We start from the raw sequence: 14,406 nt of genomic DNA, 5'->3' as shown, positions 1-14,406 counted from the left end.
CGCAGGTCCCTTGGTCCACGTGCGCAGTTAATGGAATTGGGTCTCCGGATCCACGAACACGGGAGTCCTTCCACGTCCTGTGTCCTTACAGGTCTCACTGGAAACATCCTTCACCTCTGAGGTTAAATTTATTATTATTTTTTTTTTGTAGCTTTTGGAAATGTGGTCACCTTCTTGGTTTCTTTTTCAGATAATTTGGGTTTATACTGAATATTTTTGCACTTTTCCTTTCTTTCCTGCAACTCTGCTCATTGATTGATTAGTTCCAGTAGGTTTTCCATGGACTCTGTGGGTGGGGGCAGCTTCTACACACACGTCATCTGCACACAGTGACAGTGACTTTCTCCTCTCCGGCTGAGGTGTACTTTATTTCTTTGTCTTGCCTAGTTGCTCTGGCTATGACTTCTGGTACTATGTAGATTTTAGAACACCTCAGCTCTTCTCCGTTCAGTATGATGTTAGCTGTTGGCTTGTTATATCTGGCCTTTATTATATTGGGGTACATTCCTTGTATACCTAATTTGTTCATAGTTTTTTTTTTTTAATCATGAAAGATACTGGATTTTATCAAATACCTTTTCTGCATCTGTTGAGATGATCGTATGATTTTTGTCGCTTCTGTTCAGGTGGATCATGTTTGTTAATTTGCATATGTTGAACCATCCTTGCATTTCTGGGAAAACTCCCATTTGATCATAATGAATCATCTTTTTTGCTGTGTGGTTGGATTTTATTTGCTGGTATTTAGTTGAGGATTTTTACATCTGTGTTCATCCAAGATATTGGCCTATAGCTTTGTTTTTTGTGGTTACTATATCCTTGTCTGGTTTTGATATCAAGATAAGGCTGAGTTTGGAAGATCCCCCCCCTCTTCTATTTTTTGGAATATTTAAGAAGAATTTGGTGTTAATTGTCTTCAGTTGTTTGGTGAAATTCTTCAGTGATGCCATCTGGTCCTAGACTTTTCTTTGATGGGAGACTTTTAAATTGTTGGTTCAGTCTCACTCCCTGTTCTTGGTCTGCTTAAGTATTCTATTTCTTCATGACTCAATCTTGATAAGGTGTAGATGTGAAAGAATTTGTCCTTTTCTTCTGGGTTATAAACTTTGTTGCTGTTTAATTGTTCATAGAAAACTCCAACAGCCACATGCATTTCTGTGGTGCCGTTGCATTTTCTCCTGCTCTGTGTATTTAAAATACTGATATTTAGCAATCACTTTCTGGAAGTTATTTCCCATAGGGCCATTTGACTAAAAGACACCAGGGCAATGAGGGTTTGTAGATCGAGAAAAGCATCAAGATCAGCCAGTGGGAGGCCTTCTTGCTGCCAGTACGTCAAGGCACCACGTCAGACATGACCAGTCCATCCTGAGAGTTTGCCATCTACAGCAGGAAGTGACCTCAGAAGCCATTGGTTGGAGCTGGCACTTGGGATGAGCCCCGTTTCCAGTTCCAGGTGGTCCCTGCTCGTCAGGCACACGATGTGCCAGTCCTGGTTGCTGGATAACGACCCGAGAGTTAGGCATTTAAGACTGACGGGGAATAGCAAGGCTCACTTGGACGGTGGCTGTTTTGTTTATGACATCACATGTGACAGCTGGCTCCTTGCCCTAATTCAGCTCTGTTGATGACTGTCGTGTGCCCGTCACACCTGTGTTTCTGTTTCAGCCACAGCCCTGCCCAGGGACCGTGCCCCCCAAGCCCTCAGGCATCCCACCCAAGGCACTCAGCTACATCCTGTGGTGTGGGTTCCGAAATGTCTGTCTGTTCTTCATTGAGGATGTTTTGTTTTTCTTCTTTTTAGGGCCCTTTCACAAGATGATCAAGATGACGTCCACCTAAAACTAGAGGATATAATTCAGACGGTAAGTTCAGCCGGCACGGGGCGTGCTCAGGGCTGGGGACCCAGGGTGTGGCCCGGGTCCTGTCTGTGCATCTCTGTGAACTGGGCCACCTGTGGGGCGATGTGGAGAACTTTGAGTCTTCCATCCAAAGCTAGAACCTCAGGGCGGGCTTCTCGCATCCGCAGACAGCGCCGTCTGCTGCCCTGCCCTGCCGTGGGTGACCGATGCCCCACTCCGGTGGGCTCACATCCCTCCCTTGTCTCTCCCAGGCGGACTGTCCGAAGGCCGAGTGCTTTGAGACCCTGTCGGCCATGGAGCTGGCTGAGCAGATCACGCTGCTGGACCACGTCATCTTCAGGAGCATCCCCTACGAGTGAGTGCCGCCCCCGCGGCCGCTGTGCACCTGGGTGTGACGTGTGTGCCCATGTGTGTGTGCCTGTGTGCGCATGTGCTGTTCCTAAGACAGATGAGTATGTGAGTGTGAGTGTGTGTGTGAGTGCCTGTGTGTGTGCTGTTCCTAAAGCAGATGTGCCTGTGAGTGTGAGTGTATGTGTGAGTGCGTGTGTGTGTGCGCATGTGCTGTTCCTAAAACAGATGAGTATGAGTGTGAGTGTGTGTGTGTGTGAGTGCATGTGTGTGTGTGTGCTGTTCCTAAAGCAGATGTACCTGTGAGTGTGTGAGTGTGTGAGTGAGTGCATGTATGTGTGTGTGTGTGTGTGCTGTTCCTAAAGCAGATGAGTATGTGAGTCTGTGCGTGTGCATGTGCTGTTCCTAAGCCAGATGTGCCCGTGAGTGTGAGTGTATGTGTGAGTGCGTGTGTGTGTGTTTGTGTGACATCCTAAGACAGTCATCCTAAGACAGATGAGTATGTGAGTGTGTGTGCGTGTTGGGGGCGGGGTTTGGCAAGCACAGAGATGTGAATCTTACTAGCAAAGTGATCTGGCCCCACTTGAAAATCTCTTGGTCCCAGTGGACGTGGGGAACCCTGACCTGGGGACTCAAGACTGCCATTCTTGTGTTTGTCTCTGCGCTGGGGTCACCACAGAGGCCAAGATGCAGCCATGGTTCCCAAACCTCAGTGGCCCAGGAACCACTCGGGAAACTTAAAAGTTCCTTCCTGCAGGCTCCCTGGGAGTTTTGATTCTGGTTGGCTTGATTGAGGCCTAGAAAACTAGATTCTTTTTAAGATGAATTCATTTATTTATTTATTTGAAAGGCAGAGTTAGAGAGCTTCCATCTGCAGGCTCACTCCCCCAATGCCTGCGACAGCCATGGCTGGGCCAGGCCACAGCCAGGAGCCTGGAACTCCATCTGGGTCTCCAAAGTGGTTGTCAGGGCCGCAGCACGTGGGCCCTCCACTGCTTTCCTGGTTGCATTAGCAGGAAGCTGGATCAGAAGCGGAGCAGCCGGGATTTGAACTGGTGCTCATATGGGATGCTGGCACTGCCGGTGGTAGCTTAACCTGCCGCATCACAACGCTGGCCATGGAAAGTGTGATTTCAGTGAGAACCCTAGATGATTCTGGGTGATCCATAAGCACATTCTGGGGAACCCCACTCCGGGGTAGACAATGTGACCCCTGTGACCAGGCGCTCACCCACAGCCTAGCCATGTTCTCTGTGCAGAAGGGGACAGGCTCGTAAGTCCCCTTCCGGCTGTCACTCAGGGGCTCCTTTGTTGGGACACAGAGCAGGTGTTGGCACGATTCCCTGCTGAACCAGTAGCTCAGCTGGAAAGAGTGGACACATGGGGCAGAGAGACCACTGTGTCGGTGACGGTGGCCAGCGGGTCAGAGCTGCAGGCCTGGTGCTGTAGCACACACCTGCAGGCTCTCCTCTGGGCACTCTGTCATCTTGTGCTCCCTGTCCCAACACATGTCTGTGGACATGTGACAAAAAATAACCAGGACCGGAGCCACCGGCTGCTCTGAAGAGTTGAGTTGGGAACAGTGGATCTTTTCCCAGCCACTGTGCTACTGCCCCCCAGATGCAGTGAGGACGGGGGAGGGGCCGTTACTCGTGTTGGCTGGTGCTTTCCACCTTCACAGAGCCTTTATGAGGTCCCAGGAGCGGCACAGTTGCCGGCATTCATCAGAGAATGTTGGACACTGAAAGCTCCCTTTTCTTCTGGGTGCTGAGTGGTGAGACGCAAGCGCTGGGCTGTGTCTGACAGGCGTCGGGGACATTCCGGAGAGGCCAGATCTAACGCGTCTGATCACGGGGGTGGTGGTTGAAAACGTAAAGCGGTTTGTGTTTCACTTGGAACTTGCAGGGAGTTCCTCGGGCAGGGCTGGATGAAGCTGGATAAGAACGAGAGAACCCCGTACATCGTGAGAACCAGCCAGCACTTCAATGACGTGAGTGGCCTGTGGCCGGAGCGCAGGTGCCCTGGCGTCTGCGGCCCCGCCCCTTAAAGAAGCACCTGAGCCTTCCCTTAGCTGTTTGTTTCTTTTTAAAGATTGATTTATTTATGTGAAAGGCCGAGTTGGAAACACAGACCTTCCATCTGCTGGTTTACTCCCTAAATAGCTACAATAGGCAGGGCTGGGCCAGGCTGAAGCCGGGAGCCAGGAGCGTCACCAGGGTCTCCCACGTGGGTGCAGGGGCCTCTGCTGCTTTCCCAGGCGCGTTAGCAGGGAGCTGGTTCAGAGCGGAGCAGCAGGGACTTGAACCAGCGCCGTATGGGATGCCGGCATCGCAGGAGGTACCTTAACCAGGTGCACAGCGCTGGCCCCTGCAACCCGCTCTTTCAGCAGGACGGATGGAGTGGTAAAGGCATGCTCTCAGAGCTCAGAGGTGTGGTCGTCTCCAGGCCTGCGAGGCTCCCTCTGAGGGCCCACATCTGATAGCTGCCGCACAGCAGGTGGACGGCTGCCGCTGTCTTCATCAATGTTTTGTGGGTGCAGCTCGGAGCTCCCACAGAAGGAGCAGCGTGGGCCCTGGTGGTGGCGATGGTGGGCGTGGCGTCCACTCCTCCTTGTTATGGCCATCCCGGGGTTGCCAGGGGCCCCTCAGGGCGCAAGCACCTTGTTGGCTGCAGCCGAGCCGCAGTGCCCGCCCGCCCGCAGTCCACCGCCCACAGTAACATCAGGGGTTCCCTTACACCCGAGAGCTCTCCCCTGGCTCTGTCCTGAGGCCTGGGTCCCAGGGCCAGGAGCAGATATGGAAGTGTCTTCAGACCGATGCGGAGGGGAGGCTCCCATTTCCAGCCAAAAGGAATAGCGGTGGAGTTTAAAAAATACCAGGAAGCCCACGGGTAAGTTCCCGAGTTGGCAGAACTCCCAAGCGCCAGTGCGGTGGGGAGGGGGCCCATCCGGGCCACTCAGAGAAGCAGAGCCCCTCTGTGGGGAGGAACCTCCACCACCTGTGCTGAGCCTGCACTTGGGGTCTAAGGGACCCTCACCGGCTGCCCATCGCCGCCTGCATGTCCCCTGCATTGCACCTGCCACCCGCTCTGCAGCCCCCAGACCACGCAGGCCCACTCACTCCCCCAGGGCGGCACCCAGAGGCCATCACGAGCCCTTTCTCCCACTCAGCTGCCCTTACCACCCCCCCACACACACCATCAGGAATGAAATCCACAAACATCTCAGACTCCTCTTCACCAGCCCACCCTGCGTGACCTGTGTCTCCTTGTTCCCGCCCCGCTGCCCCCCACCTCCTCGCCCCAACCTGCCCCTCACACGGCATCTCGGGAATGCTGCCCTGAAAAGTCAGTCCAGGCCTGTCCTCTTTGGCAGGAGCTGTCAAGGACTCCCCCTACACACACACTCCCCAGCCACGTCCCAGCGGTTCACCCAGGCACCCTGCCCATACGGCCGCCCGGTCCGCACAGGAGCCGCTGGGGCCCCTCCTCACAGTCTTGGCTCCGCACGACTCCTGCCTGCCTGTGTGTGGCTTCCCTGAGTCCCGCCAGTCAGGGATGCAGGGGTGCTGTTCCCAGCCCCTGGCACAATGCGGTGCCTGCTGTGCCTCCGTCCTTGGGCAGCAGACTCTGCATCCAGGTCACTCATTACCAGAACCACCGGGGCCGGCGCTGTGGCGCACTAGGTTAGTCCTCCGCCCGCAGCGCCAGCATCCCACGTGGGCACTGGGTCTAGACCCGGCTGCTCCTCTTCCAACCCAGCTCCCTGCTATGGCCTGGGAAAGCAGTGGAGGATGGCCCGAGTGATTGAGCCCCTGCACCCACGTGGGAGACCCAGAAGAAGCTCCTGGCTCCTGGCTTTGGATCAGCCCAGCTCTGGCCATTGCAGCCATTTGGGGAGTGAACCAGTGGATGGAAGACTCTCTCCCCACCCCCTTACTCTCTCTCACTGTCTATAACTCTGCCTCTCAAATAAATAAATAAAATCCTTAAAACAAAGTCACCTCTTCCCCCCACCAACTGCATTCCAGTGCCTCCTGCTCTTGGTGCCGAGGGCAGCTGGAGTCGCTCTCACTGCTGTCAGCCTCTGTAGGAAGCTGATACGGAGCCAGGGAACGTGGCCTCGGCGCCAGGCGGCACCTGCCGTCCTGAGAGGCTGCAGGTGAGGCAGGTGCGCTGCTGCGCGCACGGCGCCGGCTCTTAGACGCCTCCTCGGCCTTCTGGTTTCCCAGATGAGTAACCTGGTGGCCTCCCAGATAATGAATTACGCCGACATCAGCTCCCGCGCCAACGCCATCGAGAAGTGGGTGGCGGTGGCCGACATTTGCCGATGCCTGCACAACTACAACGGCGTGCTGGAGATCAGCTCTGCCTTAAACAGGAGCGCCATCTACAGGCTGAAGAAGACCTGGGCCAAGGTGTCCAAGCAGGTGAGTGCGGGCATGCGACCCCTCCCGCTGCTGGAGTCAGCGGCTCCTGGGCTCCTGTGCCGGGGAGAGGGCCTGGCGCAGGGAACCCCTGTGCCCCTGCCGCTTTGTCCACTCCTGTCACGGGCACTTCCAGAACTTTCCCTAGTGTTCTGGGGGCAGCCGTCATGCCCCTGTCAGTCAGGAACGCTCCTGGAATTGGGGGGAGGCATGTAGACCCCTGAGTGTGGGACGCCCTGTCCATGGGGAGGGGGAGGCATGGAGACCTCTGAGTGTGGGACGCCCTGTCCCTCGCTCCCCTCCTTCCTCCCCCAGACTGAGGGCAGAGGAAAGGGCCCAGGGCCCAAGGTCCCCGCATCTGCCTTGCTAGTTGTCATCGGTCATGGATTTGGAGTTTGGGGACAGTGACCCCGATGTGCAGAAATGGCACTTCCATGGTCCTCTTTCATGGAACCCAGTTTGCCCCGCCTGTCATTTCCATTCTATCATTTCTTTTTTTTATAATTTCTTTTAAAAAAAAAATTAGGAGGCTGGCACCGTGGCTTAACAGGCTAATCCTCCGCCTTGCAGCGCCGGCACACCCGGTTCTAGTCCTGGTTGGGGCGCCAGTTCTATCCCGGTTGCCCCTCTTCCAGGCCAGCTCTCTGCTATGGCCCGGGAAGGCAGTGGAGGATGGCCCAAGTCCTTGGGCCCTGCACCCCATGGGAGACCAGGAGAAGCACCTGGCTCCTCCTTCGGATCAGCGAGATGAGCCGGCCACAGTGGCCATTGGAGGGTGAACCAACGGCAAAGGAAGACCTTTCTCTCTGTCTCTCTCTCTCACTATCCACTCTGCCTGTCAAAAACAAAATTAGGTTTATTTGAAAGGCATAATTAGAGAGAGAGACAGAGAGAAGAGAGTGAGATCTTCCATCGCTGGTTCACTCCCCAGATGGCTGCAGCAGCCAGAGCTGGGTGTCATCCAGCTCTCCCATGGGGTGCAGGGGCCAGCACTTGGGCCACCCCCTGCTGCTTTCCCAGATGTGTTAGCAGGGAGCTGGATCAGAAGTGGAGCAGCCGGGACTCGCACCGGCACCCATATGGATGGGATGGTGGCACTGCGGGCAGCAGCTTTACTCATTACACCACGGTGCCGGCCCCATCGCTCCGTGATTTCAAGGTTGCATGGAACTGCCATTCCCACCCCGCCCCCGCCCTCTGCTCTGGGCCCCTGGGCTCCCTGGCCTCCCTGGCCTGATCCTGTGCTCCATGGTGGCTTAGCGCAAGCCCACACGGTCTGCCTACCTCTTGCAGGTGATGGCTGGGAGCTTGCACCCTTGGGCTTGCCCTGCCCCTTGGTGGCTTACAGCCGGGGGCGATTTTTCCTGATTCCTCCATGTCCCATGGGTGCCTGTGGTCAAAGGTTCCTCATCAGGGCCTCTCTGCTTAGTGCCCTTGATGTGCCCACCCAGAGTGGGGGAGGGGCCTGGCAGGGGGCCCACCTGGAGGGCCCAGGCCTCAGGAGGAGCTCGGGTGTCCTGCGGGTTCCTTCCCCCACTCTGCGTTCCCGCACAGTGCCTGGAGCCCCCTCGAGGCCTCAGCATGGCTCCTCCCTGCCCCCCAGCCTGCCCCTCCCCTCGGCTAGGGGTACCTGCACTGACCATAGGGTGGGGATGGTTAGATGAACATTGGAGTCATCGTTGTGGATTCTGACATGTCACCTGTAGAGATGCCGTAGGCAGGCCGTCTCCGCCACACCTGTGCGCATCCTGTCCTCGGGGAGGGGGGGGGGCTGCAGGTGCGACCTGCCCACACCTGTGCCTGCTGTGGACACCTCTGCTGGTTCCTCATGCTCTGGACTGGAGCCTGGGAGGGGTGCACTCGGAACGCTGCAGGTGTCTGTCCCTGGCTGTCACCGCCAGGCCGACTGTGCTTGTGCAGCTTCTTGGAGCCAGGGCCGGCTCCGCACCAGGCAGGGGTCTCCCAGAGCCCCCAGGTGTCGGACAGCAAGGCTCCCCTTCGGGTTGCTCTGAAAATCCCTGAAGTTGTGCAGCTCCCCACCAGGTCGGGGCACAGTGGTCCGAGGACGCTCACCCTGGGCCTTCCCAGGGAGCTGGAAGCTGGAGGTGCTGCCGAGCTGCCTGGGTGTGGCTGTCACCAGGACAGGGTTACCGTGCCCTGGGGCCACCACCCACTGCCCTGTGTCCGTGGAAGAAACCACAGATGGCCTTGAGCAGCGGCGTGTTTCTGGGTTGGCGTCACCTGGGCTGCTCTCACAAACCGTGAAGGTGGTCACGGTGGCAAGGGGGTGGAGCGGAGGACGCAGCTCGGGCAGCAGCAGGGCGGTGCCCTGTGAGCTGGGGCGCTGCCGATCTTCCCTGGAAGAGCCCCTCCCGGAGCCCTCCCATAAGCCTCTCTTCCACACGCCTTCCAGTCCTCCACGCCCCTCGGCTCCACGCGTTGCACTTTTCCTGCTCTGTGCCCTGTGCACTCGTTCCCGCTAAGTGTGTAGCTGTAGCCTCCTTTCCTTTCACAAATGTGAACACAGTGTCCCCCGCCCGTGGCGAGAACCACGCGCCGGCCCCTGCTGCCGCCATAGAGGGAGCTGCACATCTGTTGGCAGCTTCATCAGGTCACACGGGAAAGGTCGTACCCGCCAAGCCCGTCTCTCTTGTTTGCAGACGAAGGCTCTAATGGACAAGCTACAGAAGACGGTCTCATCGGAAGGAAGATTTAAAAACCTCAGAGAAACCCTGAAGAAGTAGGTCTATCTCAGTGTTACTGAAAGTGCGCAGTTGGGTTTGATGATTTGTGTAGCGAATGAATCACGAGTGACGTCCTGCTTCGAAAAGGAAGGCGAAGGGGAGCTGGCCGTGGAGACCGGGTGCGCGGCGGCCAGCCGTGGTCGTCTCAGGACCGTGTCTGAGTGTTTGGCAAATGGCGGGCTCCGTGCTCAGACCCCGCGTGTCTTCCTTAAGTCCCTCTGCAAACTGACAGGAGACGCTGTGTTACCTCTGTTTTACCGTCAAGGAGGCCATGGCTCACTTGATAATGATGGAGTTGGGATTCAGGTTCAGTGCTTTCTCACTCAAGTTCATGTTCTCAACCTCTGGCCTCTGGAAGGCCCCAGAACACAAAGCAGAGAGTGAACGCTCCAGAGCTCTGGGCACGTTGATTTCCCCTTCCGGTTCTTTAATGAGCTGAGGCCACGGAGGCCTTCTTCATCCTTGTCCCCTCAAAGCAGCCTGGCCAGCCCACCAGCGCTGCACACAATGACCGATAGTGCCTGTCTGTGTGTGTCTCCAAGATAGCCTGTGGCCGGACACGCCGTCGGCGCGAACACGCGGGGAGTGGGGACTGCTGGTGTGTGCTGGTTCTGTGTGAGGTGTGTGAGCTCTGCATGTCACGAGGCCGCTTCTGAAGTGAGGGGCGAAGGCGTTGGTGTCCGGGAGGCTGCGCTCGGTGCGAACACGCGTGCGAACGTGCGCCCTGCTCTTGCAGCTGTAACCCGCCCGCAGTGCCCTACCTCGGGATGTACCTGACGGACCTGGCCTTCATCGAAGAAGGGACCCCCGACTTCACCGAGGAAGGCCTCGTCAACTTCTCCAAGATGAGAATGGTAGGTGGAACCATGGCAGCTGCTGTGTGATTGGAGCCGGTGCTGGCTTCTCCCCGCCGCGTGGGCCAGGCGGCGAGCACAGGGGCCCAGCCCGGGCCCGATGCTGGCTGGAGCTGCACCCTCTCGCAGCTGCTCGCAGCCTGGGTGGCTTCCTAAGACTCACAGTGACAGATGAGCTGGAAGCTCCTTGCAGGTTAGCAGTGAGGAGCCCACGGCCGAGAGCGCCCAGCACTTGCCCCTCCAGGCCTGAGCCCCCCTCTGACGGCCGTTCCCTGACTGTGCACTGAGCTCCCTCTCGCTCCCGGTGTTCCACGTGGCACCTAGAAGGGCAAGAGAGCCGTGGGCGTAGAGCATGACCAGGCCGGGTTCACTGAGACCCCTGGGGGCAGGGCTGCGCTCCCCTGGGCGGGGCCCCAGGAACGGGCTGGACGCGGGGAAATACGTTTGCTTTCTTTTGCCGTTGCTCCTGTAGATCTCACACATCATCCGAGAGATACGCCAGTTCCAGCAGACTTCCTACCGGATAGACCATCAGCCAAAGGTACGTGTGCGTGCGTGGGAATTAACCAAGAGGGTAGCGAATTAGACAGCAGTGGTAGGCTTGAACCGCAGTGCCGAAAGCTGGCACGTGGCACAAAAATTCAGACAGTAGATCTCAGTATGTCTGACCAGGAAGAGAAGCAAGAAAGCAAAAGGGAGATGGGTTCGACTTTGCCTTCCTTTGATTTTACATCCTCTGGGTCTGCGCCCCGTGGCCCTGCCCCTCTGCCTCCCCTTCCTCCCCCTGCCTGCCACTGTCCACTGCTGATCTGCTTACGTCCAGCAGAGTCCCGTCCCCGAGTGCCAGGCACACAGAGCTCCCTGAAGCCCCGAGTGTACACGTCACATGTCCCATGTCCATTTCCTTCAGAGTAACCTGTCCACTCATGACATTGTACCTGAAATCCTACATCTTTTTGTAAGAGGAATGTGATAGACTTGTTCTGAAGCTGAAAAGGGAGGGTGGGAAGGAAAGAGGAAGCAGACAGTCGAGAGCCTGCTGAGAGATAACAACAGCGCAGGAGCCGTCCCATGGCGTGCCCTGGAGCTGGAATCCACAGCCCGGGCCGCACCGGCACAGAGCTGTAGCATCAGTGGAGCAGAGCCAAGTGCAGGTGCAGACACAAGGCCGTGTGGGACTCGAATGCGGGATCCACGAGGCGCTGAAGAGCGGCAGGAAGAAGCCGACCGCTGGCTAAACGGGAGTGAAACTGAAGCTGCCCATCCGTGCCATTCACAGGGACAAAGTCCAGATGAGTTCATTACCTAAGCGTAGAAAGGAAAAGGTACGTCTGATCTGAATTCAGTACAGGGTAGACACTCAGGACTTCCGGGGTTAAAAAGCCGTCTTAAGTGCAGAACGCCAAAGCCGTGGAAGACGAGCCTGGTCACCTACACGGAAAGCTTCCTTGTGACAACGGTCAGGCAGTCATACTCCAACTACCAGCAGTAGACCAGGAAGCAGCATGGGAGACCAAGTGAGTGCGCACAGATACACCTGTGAGAGAGCACACCTAACTCAGGTCACAGAAGACACAGACATGGCCGATAGCATGGGGAAATGTCAGCCTCACTAGTGAAAAGAAAAAACGCAGATAAGGTAAGAACCCTTCTCCCGCGTCAGACTGACAATGTAGAAGACGGATGAGGTGCGGTGTTAGTGAGGATCTGGGAAAACGGGTGTCCCGGAGGCAGAGCCCATGGCCTCAGAGCCCTTGCTTGCTTTTCATTTTTCACGTTGTCCCCTACAAGGACACACGGGCACACGGAGCACCTGGGACCCTTGTTGGGGAGAGTGAAGCGGTGCAGCCGCGCTGGGAAAACGCGCCCCTTGGAGGTTGCTGAAAGCGCTGAGTGTGCATCTAGCTGTGACCCAGCCTCGTGGAGAACAGTTACATTCTGCAATACTGATCGCCAGAATTTAGGAGCAGCTGGCCTCCCTGAGCGGCTGAGTGGTCCCAGCGTCCACAGAGGAGTGTCGCTGTGCAGGGAGAGGCACCAGAGTCCTGAGCCCTCCCACAGTGAGCGCCCTGTGCCGTGTGCAGGGAGCCAGGCACAGCAGACTACCTTCTGTGCGCTTCACAGAACGTTCTAGACCAGGCAGAATGAACGCCTGGTAGCAATCTGTTTTGGGAAGTAGATTGATCAAAAAGGTGCACCAGGCAACTTAACGGGGGAATGCAATACAAGGATAACTTCCAAAAGTTGGTGGGTAATGGAATTACAAGATCGGATTACTTTGGTGCAAAACTTGTAGAATCCATGCGTGGCTTTTTTGGTAACATGGATTTCCCGTGAGCTTTTTCACAGCCTCTTCTGCGCTTGGATTTCAGTAACTGTTTTGCACCAAAGTAAGTTCATCTTTTAATTCCATGTCCCAGCAGCTTTTCGTAGCCTCTTGGTATATATGTAAGTCACATGAGCGCAGGCACTGGTCAACAGTGGCCAAACCGATCATTTCACACACGTTCGCTGTCTCTCAGCAGAGTGACATTTTCATGGAAATACTTCACGCCCCCAGAGTCTCCTTCCTAGGGTCCTCTCCTCCCGTTTCCCTCTCAGTGTCTCCCTGGCAGAGGCTTCCCACGTGAGCACTGGGGGGCAGGCAGGCGCTGTGCGGCAGCAGCTGCGTGCTAACAGGAGGTGGTTAGGGGCCTCCGCTGGCCCACGCTGTGGGTCCTGCAGCAGTGAGCGCTGTGCACCGGCCCACATCAGGAGAGCAGAGCGGGATGCGGTGTACAGGATGAGACCGTGTGTGACTGTGGGGGTGGGGCGATTTCTGAAAGCACGCGTAACATCCCCGCTCAGACGTCTGGGTGGGGGGCACACGGAATGATGGTAGGAGGGGGGGGCAGAGATGGGGGAGCGGAATGGGAGGAGACTAGAGACATTCTGTCTGTTTTGTTCTGGGTTTTACATTGACAGTACAAGGGGACTTCGGAAAGTTCATGGAGAGTGGGATCAACAGACACATTTATTTTGGTGCAAAAAAATTTTGAGGCCGGTACCGCGGCTCACTAGGCTAATCCTCCACCTGTGGCACTCTGAGTTCTAGTCCCGGTCGGGGCACCGGATTCTGTCCCGGTTGCCCCTCTTCTAGTCCAGCTCTCTGCTGTGGCCTGGGAGTGCAGCGGAGATGGCCCAAGTGCTTGGGCCCTGCACCCCGTGGGAGACCAGGAGGAAGCACCTGGCTCCTGGCTTCGGATCGGTGCAGTGCACCGGCCGTAGCGGCCACCTGGGGGGGTGAACCAATGGAAGGAAGCCTGTTCTCTCTGTCTCTCTTACTGTCTAACTCTGCCTGTCAAAAAAAAAAAAAAAGTTTGAAGAAAAATTTTGAAAGCCACGTATAGTTTTCGCATAATGCACTAGGTTCGCCATGAAGTTTTTGAAGACTCCTTGTATGTTCATGATTAGTTAGGTAAAAGCTGTGGGTGCTCGAGAGAAAATGTTGCAGTGCTCAGATTCCAGTGAGAAAACCTGTGTCCAGGCAGAAGTCAAAGATGGACTCTCCCCTCCCCAGGTCACTCAGTACTTGCTGGACAAAGCGCTTGTCATAGACGAAGAGACGCTGTATGAGCTGTCACTCAAGATTGAGCCTCGACTCCCTGCTTGAAGACCTGGCCTTGCCCCCGAGGCCCCGGCATTGTCACGGAGGGCGGACGGACCGATCTACGCATGCACACGGCACACCAGGCAGCAGGCACGGGGAGACGCCGCCAGTCTCCCACTGCACCCACAGAGATGCAGCCAGGCTGGGGTTCTGCCTCCAGCCAGAGAGAAACGCAGCCATCTGGGTTACAGACAGTCTCGGGGTGGGGAGGTGTAGAAACGGGTATGATGGGTGTTGATTGGTGGCATGTCTGACCCGGGGAGGCGCCAGCAGCTGTGGTGCTGCTGCCGGTGAAAATGTGAATTTCACCCTGTCCCGAGCTCTGTTAGACCCCGGGGCTGAGGACCGTGGGAAAGATGCGCAGTGTTTTTCCCGGCACTTTCCTGGCCTGGGTGCACCTTCCCGCCCTCCAGGATCGACTGCTGCCGTCACAGTTGCTTTGCTGCGAGCTTCCCAGCAGCGCCACGGCTTCTGCAGTGGGGGCGGCCAGCCCACAGCATGCGTGCATGGCGCTCGGTGCATGGT

At 56.7% G+C, this 14,406-nt stretch overlaps 1 protein-coding gene across 2 annotated transcripts in view; it reads left to right on the top strand.

Annotated features, from left to right (window-relative positions):
• Positions 1-14,048, top strand: part of RASGRF2 (Ras protein specific guanine nucleotide releasing factor 2) — a 194,714-nt gene extending 180,666 nt beyond the window's left edge. For both annotated transcript variants that reach the window (XM_062211995.1, XM_062211994.1), the window contains exons 20-27: positions 1,805-1,865; positions 2,114-2,217; positions 4,116-4,200; positions 6,440-6,637; positions 9,295-9,374; positions 10,115-10,232; positions 10,705-10,773; positions 13,792-14,048. In XM_062211995.1, the coding sequence (XP_062067979.1) occupies positions 1,805-1,865; positions 2,114-2,217; positions 4,116-4,200; positions 6,440-6,637; positions 9,295-9,374; positions 10,115-10,232; positions 10,705-10,773; positions 13,792-13,884 (808 nt within the window). In that variant the 3' untranslated portion in view covers positions 13,885-14,048. The remainder of the gene's footprint in view (positions 1-1,804; positions 1,866-2,113; positions 2,218-4,115; positions 4,201-6,439; positions 6,638-9,294; positions 9,375-10,114; positions 10,233-10,704; positions 10,774-13,791) is intronic.
• The last annotated feature ends 358 nt before the right edge of the window (positions 14,049-14,406 follow it).

This window comes from Lepus europaeus, chromosome 15 (assembly GCF_033115175.1).
Source record: "Lepus europaeus isolate LE1 chromosome 15, mLepTim1.pri, whole genome shotgun sequence".
Taxonomy (NCBI): Eukaryota; Metazoa; Chordata; class Mammalia; order Lagomorpha; family Leporidae; genus Lepus; species Lepus europaeus.
This window is presented reverse-complemented; position numbering and strand designations above follow the sequence as displayed.